The sequence below is a fragment of the Antedon bifida genome, chromosome 9 (assembly GCF_963402885.1).
Source record: "Antedon bifida chromosome 9, ecAntBifi1.1, whole genome shotgun sequence".
Classification (NCBI taxonomy): Eukaryota; Metazoa; Echinodermata; class Crinoidea; order Comatulida; family Antedonidae; genus Antedon; species Antedon bifida.
The window spans coordinates 7,220,506-7,234,863 of NC_136234.1; the positions used below are offsets into that span (position 1 = coordinate 7,220,506).

General features: G+C 30.9%; 1 protein-coding gene across 2 annotated transcripts in view; it reads left to right on the forward strand.

The window, feature by feature from the left end:
• Positions 1–14,358, forward strand: part of LOC144852782 (neutral alpha-glucosidase AB-like) — a 28,310-nt gene that overhangs the window by 4,700 nt on the left and 9,252 nt on the right. For both annotated transcript variants that reach the window (XM_078710758.1, XM_078710759.1), the window contains 13 exons: positions 9–105; positions 334–435; positions 646–724; positions 990–1,163; positions 1,253–1,314; positions 2,245–2,322; positions 6,015–6,090; positions 8,664–8,790; positions 9,320–9,540; positions 11,309–11,405; positions 11,917–12,018; positions 13,025–13,083; positions 13,655–13,839. In XM_078710758.1, the coding sequence (XP_078566884.1) occupies positions 9–105; positions 334–435; positions 646–724; positions 990–1,163; positions 1,253–1,314; positions 2,245–2,322; positions 6,015–6,090; positions 8,664–8,790; positions 9,320–9,540; positions 11,309–11,405; positions 11,917–12,018; positions 13,025–13,083; positions 13,655–13,839 (1,459 nt within the window). The remainder of the gene's footprint in view (positions 1–8; positions 106–333; positions 436–645; positions 725–989; positions 1,164–1,252; positions 1,315–2,244; positions 2,323–6,014; positions 6,091–8,663; positions 8,791–9,319; positions 9,541–11,308; positions 11,406–11,916; positions 12,019–13,024; positions 13,084–13,654; positions 13,840–14,358) is intronic.

Sequence of the window (14,358 nt, forward strand, 5' to 3'; positions counted from 1 at the left end):
TATTTTAGGTCCGTCTGCCGTTGGATTAGATTTCTCATTTGTAAATTTTGATCATGTTTATGGGATTCCAGAACATGCAGATTCCTTTGCTCTCAAAACAACAACGTATGTATAATAAACATTCTTTCCATTCTATGTGTTTTAACTATATTTCAACAGCAACAATTACATTAATGTATTTTAATTGTTCAACTTTAGAAATTAGAAATATCAATAACTAAAAATTAGTCAAAATATGTTTAAGGAAAAAATTTATAATTAAAGCAAACAGAACATTATTTTAAACTGAAACCAGATGAAATAAACCAATGTTTATTTTATTTTTTCCGACAGGAACACCGATCCTTATAGATTGTACAACTTAGATGTATTTGAGTATGAACTTAATAACCCTATGGCACTCTATGGTGCTATTCCGTATATGCTGGCCCACAAGTAAGTATGAGTGACTATGGACTATGAATATTGAATATGACCATTATGATATGTAAATTTTGGTTAGGATTTTTTTTTTTTGGTATCTGTCTACATTATCAAACTTTATGTGACTATATATTAACATGATGATGTCATATCACTACCAAATTTGAGCTTTAGAAATTATTAGACAATCATTATAATTACTATTAATTATTTGATTTATAGTACTGAACGCACGATTGGATTGTTCTGGTTGAACGCAGCTGAGACCTGGGTAGACATCAGTTCAAACACTGCTGACAGGGTATGTAACAATTCTGATTTTACTTATTTTTATCTTTTGTTGTAACATTTTAAAATATACATTGTTAAAATATAAGTGAAAAGTTGGGCAATGGTTTGGTTTTTATTCCTGTAGTTTGTAGAATTTTTTAATTTAATATTCAAAGTTCCAAAAAACTTCATTTAATTATTTTTATTTAAAATAAATATTTAGATAGATTTCTAAAAAATTATTTTACAGATATAATATGAATTTTTCCATAAATTACAGTTTTTTTTGGTTTCAGACGCTTTTTGGCAAAATGTTTGATTTGGTGAAAGGTGGTGGTGATATTCCTCAAGTAGATACTCATTGGTTCTCTGAGAGTGGTATCATTGACGTCTTTATCCTCTTGGGGCCATCTCCCAATCAGGTGTTCAGTCAATATGCATCACTGACAGGAACCACGTCTATCCCACCTGTAAGTAGACATACCACTGAAACGAGTTATTTATACTAAATGTTAAAAGTTAAATATTTTTCTAATTATCATTACATCTAATGTTACAGCTATTTGCCATCAGCTACCACCAATGTCGCTGGAACTACAATGATGAAGATGATGTCAAAAGGTAATGTGATGTGCCTAAATATGGTAGTGATATGCCTAAATATGGTAGTGATATGCCCAAATATGGTAGTGATATGACATCATCATGTCCATATTATGGGAACATCACATTTTTTTGTCACATAAAGTTTGATAGTGTACACAGAGTTTTATGATTTATAATTGTGTTGTACTGCCCTCTATAATTAAAACTTGCCAATTTTTTTCTAGACATTTTCTGGCAATTGTCAAAGTTGAAATACAATTATGTCACAAATTTATCTAAATTGATCAAATTGTAAAAACAAAGAATTCAACATATTATCTTTGAATCTAGAAATAGAATGTCTATTATCAAATCATAAAACGTCTAGACTACCATATGCTATTTCAAACAAAGTTATCCATATATTTAATTGCATCTGATGTTTGTGGATGTTTATATAACATAGATATTCTAAAATGTATATACAGTAAACTACAAATAATATTGACTGGCATTAGCAGCACAAATTATAACCCGCTCGGTGATGTACTGAAAATTAATTTAGAAACGATAAAGATAAATACAAATAATATAAAAATGTTCAAATTATTTTTAATGAATATAAAAACGTTTATTCATCACATAATCAATCAATGTCAAATTGTATTTAGCAAAAAATGATCAAATGTGGTTTTGGAAATCAGGATTAAATTAATAAAATTTAAATTAATTTTAAGAGACTAGATATTACTGAATAATGTAATGGACAGAGGAAGTGCACCCTTCATGTCCCCTGGATTTGATCACTGTCCAAAAAAACTCTTAAAAAGAACTCTTAAAATTGAGGGTTACTAGTCATCTGTTTTTTTAATTTTGAAAAACGAATTTAAGAACTGGTACTTAGAGATCTTTTTATTAGATTAAGTTTGTACATGTTTTGTTTTCTTCTTTTCCTGTATGTTGTAGTGTCGATGCCAACTTTGATGAGTACGACATCCCAGTGGATGTGATCTGGCTGGATATTGAACACACTGATGGCAAGAGGTATGTTCAATTCTAACCATTTAGATCAGGGATTTAAGATAAAAAATATATTAAGCAGCTTTCTATTTTTGTTGATCTGTGTGAACTAGTTATATCATTATACATTATTATTCATTGTGCGCATATAAGGTCTTCGGGATGCGTTTCATTGTGCGATTCTGCACTTCGTCGTACGCTTCTGCGCTTCGTCGTACAATTCTGCGTTTCGTCATGCGATTCCTCAAAATTCCTTTTGCCGGATTTTAGGTTCAGGATACGATGACACACAATGTATAGGCCGTAGCAATGTGTAGGTTGTCAACAATTCAAAAACTCATAGTGTTGCGTACCATTGCAATTTTTTACTCAAAAGAAAAAATCAGATACATATTTGCTATTACAGTTTTTATAGCATCTATCGTCATACACCTACACACAACTTTAACTAAATCAAAATGTATGTTATTATCCAATTGTGTTTTTAGTGAGTCAAGTAGAAACATAATGTTTAACATGTGAATGCTTAGTTTTGCTGACAAATGTTGGTGTTGAGTTCTGTCTTAAATGTAACAACTCAAGTTAATGAAAGCTTGTTATTGCACATTTTTGTTATAACGTGTTGTTGCATTATATATTGTTTATTTCGTCCATTCACATATTCACCTATACACAACATAATTTTCACTTGTTGTAATATTTTAGTGTGTATCCTTTAAGCTAGCATAGAAACGAGGTCACAAAGTTATAAAATGAATTGAATTTTATGTTTCAATAGATAAAAACCCACAAGTAGCACACGACCTTCAAAATGTAAAATTACTTTCTAAATATCAGCAGAATTGTGTTCTCTACGAGGATAAGTTTTAATTTTTTGAATTTGTTTTAATACATCATGTTTTTTTGCAAAATAATATCATTTTAAATACGTTTTCAAAGTTGAAATCATTACTTCTTTTGTGTTACCCACTCCTTCCTTCTCATCTTTCGACACAACCACAGTCTGTCTCGTTAATTCCAATTAGGATGTCAGTTGTATTTAAAGTCATCCCAACACTTTTCCTGTGCTTCTTCAATTTATAGATCTGTATAAATACAATTGTCATGTTCGTATTCGTCCCAATTAGCACAGCACCTTAATAGGATTTACTCATTCCCATTCCCTCCTTGCTATTTAGGGTTCAATGCACCATAGATATTTAAACATTTTCTCAGATGTTGTTTCAGTTGTGCTTAATTAACTAAAGTACATTCGGTCAAACATGTTCTGCAAAATATTAACTTTCTTATCTCAGCAAATTGCTGTCATTTGAGAATTCTTTGTTTTTAGTATATTTATATCTGATGTTATTAAGGATAGTGTAGATAATGTAGAGACGCCATGGAAAATAACATGGGGAACTAAACACTTGAATTATTAGAGATAAGATCAGGCATAAATGGACATGGGGGTGCCAAGCAGCTGTATGGGAAATGGACACTTGTTTTGACATGAAACTCATAATGTAAAAGTTATTTGCACTTTGACTTGACAAGGTTTGGTCAAAATCATGCTATTTTTAAAAGTTCAATATAATATTAAAAGTTCTTGGATAATAATTGTACCGATCATTAACTTTTAACTCCTAATTAATTCTTACTCATAATAAGATTCAGGAAGAAAAGTTTTAATATCAAATACCCTCCTTAATATGTTCTTATTTATGTCACTAGCAGTCCTCACTACTAGCGGTGGAGTGACAGGCTTTTGACATGGATCAATCCATGATACTGTGTTTAAAGTATAAAAGAATCCTTTCTAAAGCTACGTTCACACTGAATCTAATTTTGGTGGCAGATAAAAATGTGTAAAAAATAGGTGTAAAACCTAGCTTATTCTGTACAGAATGTATGTAAAAAAATCTTAAATATAAGTATAACTTAGTTTGTTTTGTAAACTGTAATTTCTTTGCTATGCATATTAATATTACTAAATCCGTGTGTAAGCGTGAATGAAATAGCTTTTGACAGAATTCTTAATTCCTTAAGCATGATAAGAATTTTAAACATGTATATCTTTAGTTAACAAATGAGCCGTTTTAGACCTTCGTTTCCCAAATGTCACTTTGTGTTTCTTGTATTGTCACTTGTTGAACAAATAATCACCCATGGTACCATGTGACTTATATAACTTAAAATTATGTTTGTTGTTTAATGTTAATGATTAATTATTTAAAATTTGCACATATGACCTTTATATACTGTACCTGCTTGACCTCTTGTTACTATGATACAAGTTATTATTTGTCTCATAATAAGTGTTGGTAATTGTACTGTAATTATTTTTTGAGTATTTGAATTGCAATAAATTATGTTGATGTCCTCTGTTACTTTCTTGACAATTTATTTTATCAATCTGCTTGACCTCCTGCAGTTCCTAAAGTTATATTTTATATTTTTCTCGCTATACACAACTTTTATATGCTCCTAATTGTTTCCTGTATGTATAAGTGTTCAGTTTCCTTCAAACTGTACAGATTTTTTTATTGACAAATTTTTGAAAACATAAATAAAGTTAGATAACCAGTTGAAGAATGTTTTCTACAACATGAATGTTTTTATAAACCAATAGATGCACTGATTATGTTTAAATAACATAGCATAAAACTTAACTCCAAATAACAAGAGGCAAGCCACGATTCAACGTTTTGATCTTTATTTGATCATTATCAGGAACGAATGTTTTTTTGCACAATTATTATAAATGATACAGTATCTCTATTTATGTAACTAGTTCAAATGTGTTTTTTACAACATGAATGTGTTTATTGAGGGATTATGCACATTACTATGTTCAACATGATTGACAGTTCTATATATGTTTCCCAATCCTTAGTGAATATTTTTTGTATTTTACTTCAATATTGTGATTAGTTGTAAATTATTTTATGTTTAATTTGATTTATTTTCCATCCTCCCATGAGATTTTTAACAATGTGAAGCATTTATTATGTGTGGTCAGATTTCATTTTTAATATGTTTTTAAAGACATCAACTAAAGGTTATTAGGAATTATGTGAAATTTATTTGAATGAATTTAAAGAAATTTATTGTTTTTACTCTTACTCATACCCTACCCTACCACGTTCTCATAAATATTATTGACAGAAAAAAATAAGAATCATAATAAATTGATTCAAAAGAAATGTAAATATGAGTAAAATAAAGAAATAAGAAGTACAGCAATTGGAAATGATACAACAGTGGGAAGATAGGACACCACTTAACGAGGACGCTTTGTTTGGTCTTAAAGGTGTCCCCTTAATAGAGGTGTACCCGTAATAGGGCTGGAAGTTTAAGATAGTTGATATGAACAATTACAAATCATGGTTCAGTAATAAAAAATAGGGCTGACATTTACCTGTAGTGTTAAAACATACTTTCCCCTTGTTCGTTTCTACTGCACTCATTCATATGACCGGAATTGTACTGGAAAGATTTTAAACTACATTTGAATATTATCCGCCATCTTAGATCCAATATGGTTGCCGAAATGCTGTCTGAAATCCCCACTTTTCCCCGACTTGGGCTGCGTTTGTATTTTTGTTTAGTTATATACATTTTTACTATTGCACATATCTCTACAAATCGGGTATCAAAATGATTTTAAACCCACCATGTTCTGTTATCTTTGCTAGTTAACATTTGCTAAAAACTGTGTTTTATTTACTCAACAGATACATGACTTGGGATAAACTGAAGTTTCCAAACCCAGTAGAAATGCAGGATCAGATTGCAAGTAAAGGAAGAAAAGTAAGTTGATGCTTAAAACCCTAACCCTACTTAACATTTATTTTAGCATCATCTAAATCATCATTAGTTACTCTGGGCAGGCAGGATTGATATTTTGTTGTGTCTGTATAATTTTCATTTTCCTTTTTGACTTTCGTGATGATCCATGTAGATTTGTGTTAGGAAGAACATAAACAATATTAATATTACATGCTATTTTTAAGTTAAGTATCTTAAAAAATGTATTAATTGAACATAATTTGTTTCCTACAAAATATGTGATCTTTGATTTGAGTTGTTAATTATAATTCTGGAATGTGTCAGAAATATTATGTCATGATTTGGCAAAATTCCTTAACATTTATAAATTGTTACTTCCTTTATAAACACATCCACCCAAATATTTCATTTTTTTATAAAATAAAAGGCAAATTTAGCAAAATATTGACAAAAAAAATATAATTTTTTGTTCAATAACATGATTTTAGTATTTTCAATGTAGTTTGAGACATTGTAATAAAATATGTGTACAATTATTTTAAAAAAAGCCGGTTAAGCAGGTTAAAGTGAGTTTAAAAAATGTATTTAACTATTTGAACTATTAAACTCTTCAATATCAAAATGCCAAGTACATTCCTTTCATAGAAATGTTTTGACCATCTGAATCTACTGGTTAATTTTGTTATCTTATGAATAGTTAGAAATACTTATTCTTAATATTTCTGTCTAAAAATTAATTAAATATTGTTATTAATAATCTGTACCTTATGAGGTAAACTTTTTCTAGGTATTTATTCCCCTTGAGTTGTTAACGTTTAATCAAACATTTCAACAACTTGACCGTTAAGTAAAGTTCATCAAGTGTCTGAAGTACTCTTTTTTATCTAATAGTTTTGACTTTAAAATAAAAGTGATTATTATACCAAGTATTTAAGTTCTTTGAGTTTAAGATAGTTGACAATTACAATTCGTGGTTCAGTAATTAAAAATCAATCGTAAAATAATCAGTGAATTTTACTTCTTATCCTTAATTTTATTTTTAAATTCAATAAGTCGTCATAATTCTATTAAAGTGATTTTTTTCTTATTTTCTAGTCTAGACACATCAATCAATCCCACATTAACACTTTCAGTATCAAATAAAAAATGGTACAAAAAACACTTGTGGGTCTACAAACGTACCCTGGTTTGGTCACCCACTTAGGAAATTGGGATTACCCAGTTATGTGGGCATTACCCAGTGGTGTGGGGATTACCCATTAATGTGGGGATTACCCATTGATGTTTTTTATAATCTCTGATAACAAAGTATTTTGCAAAAGTACCTAATTAAAGATAAAGTAATTTCATTATTATATTAAGGTTAGACAAGGCTCATCCATTCAATCAACACTTGAAACCGTTATCAGATTTAGAAAGTCAGATTTTACAAGAATTCTACCACATTTTAGTTCAATTAGAAGTTTTATAATTCGTTTGAAATGAGTAATACAGTGCTTAAGCTGTGGTGATTTGTTCGGACATTAAATGTATTACATGGTCAATGTGGTGATTTGTTCGGACATTACATGTATTACATGGTCAATGTGGTGATTTGTTCGGACATTACATGTATTACATGGTCAATGTGGTGATTTGTTCGGACATTAAATGTATTACATGGTCAATCTATTCTCTGCACTAGTTTCTTTGAAAACAAGATTAATAAATGACGTTAAGTTTACAAATGACGTTATGTTAATTAATTCTTGTAATCTCTGATTAATTTCTGATATTTAATCCATGTTAAATTGATGGTTAGGTTTTGTAACTACATGTTATTGTGGTTTTACAAACACTAACTAAAGCTCTGTCTACACTATCAAATTAGTTTGAAAGTGTGATGTGCCCAAATATGGTAGTGATATGCTTAAACATAATAGTGATATGACATCATCATGTCCATATATGGGCACATCACACATTTGCACCTGCAGTAATATACGCCAAATTATGTTAAGGAATTAAGTGAGGAAGGTAGTTGAAATGTCCCTGATGGACACAATGAACCAAGCTCACAAACCTACTTCCTAGGTACCCTACTATGTTATAATAAAACAAAAATATAATAAATATTGTATTTCAATTGACATTATCAACTTTATTTTATTTCCTTTTTGCAAGCTAATACAGTAGTTTTTTTTTGTATATTTCATTATAATACTTCAGTGTATATTATTATTTAAGTTTTTTAATTGGTACAAAGAAATATGTCGCCTTGTCTGACTTGTGGTTTCTCCTTGTTTTTACTTTTATTTTGTTCATGTAAGTTTGTACTAAGTCTTTACACATTGTCCAGGCTCTGTTCACCCAAGAGTGTTGTTGGCCACTTATAGTTATCTGCAAAAATTACCATAAAATACCACCACACCTTACTTTTTTGTTTTTGTAATATAGTTAAGTATCATAAATAATACAATGTTTTTATGTATGCAATATTTCTACCGGTAGCTACCAATGTTATTTAAGTAATTGACAGTAATTCCTAAGTACATTTCTAAGTCTTTATGTTGAGTTTGCTTTGACATTCCTAATATCCTTTAAATTATTTGCAGATGGTTACAATTGTTGATCCACATTTCAAAAGAGACGATAATTATTTTGTTTATAAAAAAGGAAAAGAGCTTGGACATTTTATAAAGAATCACGATGGAGGGGATTACGATGGCTGGTGTTGGCCAGGTATGTTTGTATAGGTTACATTAATGTATAATGTCATTTGTGAATGTTTAAATGAAAAATGAGTACAGTCAACTCTCCTAATTATACCATACACTCCTGGCCTGGCCTATTATGTCTGATTTTCTGGAAATTCTGGTATTCTTGAATGGTAATAAAAGAATTTCATATTTTTTAAGACCTCAAGAAAAACGACTTATGTTTGGCTGTACACTAAAGAAAATAAGAGAAAAACCTACCTATATACTTTTAGCCAAGTAGCCTGTTCAGTATTGGCTGAAATTAAAACATTACAACCTATAACTTGCAACATTTTTCCACCAATATCCTAGAAATTCTATTTCTTGGTTTGTAGTTTTGTGGTTTAGATGCTTGAAGACCAGGGTCTTGGGTTCAAATGCTTTCGAGATTTGTTTTTTATTTTTGAGAGGGTCCCTAACGATCAGTTCCGCTGGATGAACCACCCTCGTAAAATATTATTGAAGTAAATAAATGAATTCAATAAAACAAAAATGTTTTATAAATTGTGAAGGTTCATCGTCTTGGATTGATTACACGAACCCCGCAGCTCGTGAGTGGTATGCTAGTCTGTTTGTAGACCAGTATGAAGGCTCTACTAAGAACCTGTTTACATGGAACGACATGAATGAACCGTCAGTGTTCAACGGACCAGAAGTCACCATTCACAAAGATGCTGTACATCACAACGGATGGGAGAACAGAGACGTGCATAATATCTATGGAATGTATATGGTAGGATAATAACATTAGTTATAACAACAGTAGCAACATCAACATTTACACATTTGTCAACTTCTGGTTATATCCTTCCTATATCTTGGTTATTATTGTCATAAAATTAAGTATATTAGTTGTACTTTTGTAAGTTTGTTGTTTGTTCAATGATGTCTACAATTTTCTATTCAATTTTTCTATTAAAAGCACACATTCTAATGAAAGAATGGGGACCACTATATATGTTTATTAATGGAACACTTTGTTGGTCCTGAAGTGCTATGGGTTAATAGGGGTTTAATTGTAGCTATATACACCATGAAAAAATCATGCCTATTGATTTTCAGAAGCATTGATATATTGGTGATGTCACAAAAGTCTGTATACTGTCTTTGTATATATATCTTCAATATGGACCAACATTAGCAGTATCTGTTGCTCTCTGCATGTTGCTCAGTTTCTGAGTTTCTGTTTCATTTATGTTTTTGTTTAGTTTTAAGGAATAATATACTGTAGGAAAAGATTATGGCAACTTGAGGGTTGTCTTTTTTCTTTCAGAGGATCTTTTTGGTTCCCTTTCTAATTCCTTTTAGCACATTATTATCTCAGATCACTTTCAGCATGTAACTGATTAACAGTTTGTACATTTTCCATTCCTATGCACTTCTATCTATAGAACTCAGAACTAAACTAGTTTCCTTGTCACTAGTACAGTTGTATGTGTTTGCAACACATCCTATGGGGATTATCCAGTCGGGTATCGACTCGATGAATCACTCTGCCTTTACAGTGGCTTTTGAGGTAGTTTTTAGGGGGCAGTTTTGGGGAATAGAGAGTTAGTTTGCACTTTGCGTATGCTAGGTTGTTGTTATAGGCACTCTAAAAGGCCTAGTGATCATTTCTTGTTTGTCCTCTTGAATACTCCACAAGAAAGTCTGACATAGAGGCCTTGCGAAGTGGCTTATTAATTTGAGATTATATTCAATAAAATGTATCACTATCGGTGCCTTCAATAGCTTCTTGAGGCAGTTTATTCCACGTCCTGACTGTTTTTGGCGGGAGTAAATATTTGTTCATTTATAGAGTGGACATAGAGCTGATTTTTAGCTGTGGATTTATTCTGAGTTGATTTTCCATATCACTCTGAATCATTCCCTGTTGAAGGAAGTGCCCTTCCATGATTATTTCCACAACTATCTGTAATCTAATTTTAGTTTTTTATTTTATTATATAAGCTGACATCTGTCAATAAACAACCATACTTCACTATTGTAGAGATTGCTATAATTAATCAGTTTAAAACAAGTTTGATGACACAATATTAAGAACGATAGCCACCAACAGTGCCGAGAAATTACACCCAGATATAATTGCATTTAAATGATCATGACATATTGATCAAGTTGATGATGCATGTTTAAATAAAAAGTTTCAACTATAATAAAAATAAGTATAAATTTGTGTGTTGTAATTTTGTTGCAAGCATTTAAATACTAGTACTATTTAATATTTTCCAACAATAACAATAACATGTTTATTTAGAATTACTGTACTAATATCAAAGCATTTTTCAAAGAAAATCTAGCATTTTTATTTCAATTTACAAAACATGCTAACTCCCAATATAATTGAATTTTATTTTTGATATTTTTACTTTCACATTTTGAGTTTAAAACTAACCAGAGTTTTTAAAAGTACCATCTGTTTGGATTATTTTTACATGTTTCACCAATTATTAATCTAATCTAGTGATGTTTCGTGAATGTTTTTTGTTAATTTTTCGCAGCAAATGGCTACAGCAGAGGGACATGTCAAACGGTCAGGTGGCACAGAGCGGCCATTTGTTTTGTCAAGGGCGTTTTTTGCTGGTTCCCAACGATATGGTAAGATTTTGTGTTTTATTGTGTTATTGGTGACAATGACAATGATTCAGATTGAAGAGTGACAGCTGTCATTATAATTGACAACATTTGTTGATGGAATATGAGTGATAATAATGCTGATAGTGACTATAAACAAATATATCTTTTATTTAGTTGTTTGTTTTTATTTATTGCGCTTCACATGGCAAGCAAACAATATGACAATACAACAATGAATGGATAGGCTAACATAGAATAGACACTAATGATTATAAAACAGATGCCATTCATAGATACAAAATTGATAGATACAAAATTGATAGCTATAATGTACTGTATGTATACTGTATTTGCTTATGGTCAGACAGAAGTGGAAAGGTGCTGGTAAGATATGCCCTTCCACTTCCTGTCTGACCATAAGCTAATATACCTCTTTCACTGACGACACATCGATTGACCTGACATAGGTCGGTCGTCGTAAATCGCTTGCTCCCTATCGTAAGATTACTTTGATAGTGTGGTTCTATTTTAGGTGCAATATGGACTGGTGACAACATTGCTGACTGGGATCATTTGAAGGCTAGCATTCCAATGTTACTGTCTATTGGAGTTGCTGGTCTTGCATTTGCTGGAGGTATGTAATTAAACCCAAAAACATAACCTCATCCTAACTTAAGTTTCCCTTCTTATCCCATGAAGTACTATTTAAGATGCTACTTATCTAATAGTATAGTGAAAATATATTTATACCTTTTACCGTTGAAGTATAAAGGGTTTACTCCACACTATTTTCTTTGCTGGACTATCCATATCTTAAAGTAGGGATGTCACCACATGCCTCGCTTGACTAATCATATCAGTGGGAATATCACTCTGCTGTAGCAAGTTTTTTGCCCAGACCATCTTCTTGCTGTATTTTGGATCAAAGGTATAATAGATAGATGTCACACCAAACCACCTGTCCAGACAAATAGTCCTCATCAAAAGTCATGTAAATATTTGATTTTGATTGTTAACCTTGATTCACATAGTGTCATCCAACCCTCAGGTGAATCTAAATAGGTTTTACTTTCATCAAATTTGTGTTTGTTGAAACCCCAAGAGATGCACTATTTTATCAGATTATACAGAGTGACTTAGCTTACAAGAAAGTGAACAGTATATAGAAGAAACATATGGAATTTATTTTATCTGTTTCAAAGCCATGAAAATATCCCCATTGATGTGCAGAAGCTAATTTCCGAGTGAATTCCGTTGGGGATAATATTTGTTGCTGCAAAACTTTCCTAGGTTTTGTTTTCAATTGAGGTTCATGCTTTGACACTAGTGAAATCTAAACAAACACATATGTACATAAGCATGTATTATTTATAACAAATGTTATTTTAGTTTACATGAGTACTGTACATACAATAAAAAGGTTTAACGCTCTAGACATTGTAATCAATATATTCTTTGATATTCAAAATTTGTGAGTGGGTTGCTTATTCAAAAAAATAAAACTGTTTCTTATAGTTTTTTTACATCAATTTAAGAAACCATATTTACAGAAATAGTTTTCTAAATGAGAGTTATATGACGGAATATTAAAAAAAAAATATAAAACAAAATTTACAAAACAAAATTTACATTACTTTTAGCTGATGTTGGAGGATTCTTTAAAAATCCAGAACCTGAGCTGTTAACACGGTGGTACCAGGTATGAAATATATTTTATTATTTAACACCTAAATAGATTCCTGACATTTGATTGGACGATTGTGGGTCACATGGCATGCAATAGTACACACTATTGAACGGTCAATATTTGTATAATATGAAGCTCTTTCTACACTATCAAACTTGACAAAAAAATGTGATGTGGCCATATATTCAATATAAATAAATATTCAATAAATATATGGACTTTGTCAAATTGATAGTGTAAACAGAGCTTAAATGAAAAGAAAGATAGATATTCTTATGTCTTTCATTCTTGCATAATAACTCACCTTTACTCTAGATATTGAAGATGTTAAATCCCAGTCCCTTGAGTGTTGCTGACATTTGCGGTAAATGCCCTAGACAGACAGAGACTTATTAAACAGTTAACACTTTATTTAGCTTATTGGCAAGGTCAAATGTTTATTTTTATCGATCGTTCGTGGTATTATCTTGTTTTTATATCGGTTTTTTAGAATCTATACAGGTATATTGAAATTGTTATTACATATATTCTATATAATTGAATAAAATCAATGAAAAGTTTTTGCAACTCACTACTGTTCTAGGCTGCAGCTTACCAACCATTCTTTAGAGCGCATGCTCATCTAGACACCAAACGACGTGAACCCTGGCTTCTACCCACCCAAAACATGGCAATCATCAGGAGTGCCATTCGTCAACGTTATGCTTTACTACCATTCTGGTACACACAATTTTATATATCATCATTGAATGGGGCTCCAGTAATGAGGTATGTCATTGTTGGCTTAAAAAATAATCAATTCATTTCAAAATATTTTGGTGCCATTTGAAAATTAGATGTTTGTAAAGTGGTATAAACTGTGATTCTTTAGGGACCATGTCAAATTATTCTACTGCAGTTACTGCAGTAATTACATTTGTTTACTCTTTAACCTGTTTTTACAATATTAACAAGCTTTTTGTCAGAGGGAGGGGAGGGGGAATGGTTGCTCGTTAATGATACACTGTTTATTATAGTGACTGCCTTTAAAACATATACATTAAAACAAAACAACAATCATTGCAGTAAATAAAATGTAGTAACTGCAGTAGAATGTTAACATGAACTCTTAATGGAGCAGCAACATAAATAGCAGTATAAATATTTAGACTTTTGAAAATCCAAAAAAAATAGTGAAACAAGGATGATTAATCACAATATCCACACGGAAGGAAATGTAGGTACTGGACATTAGTTTACCTTCCACTGAAATGAAATGTATCCCCAAGAGTATTATGTTTAACAGCT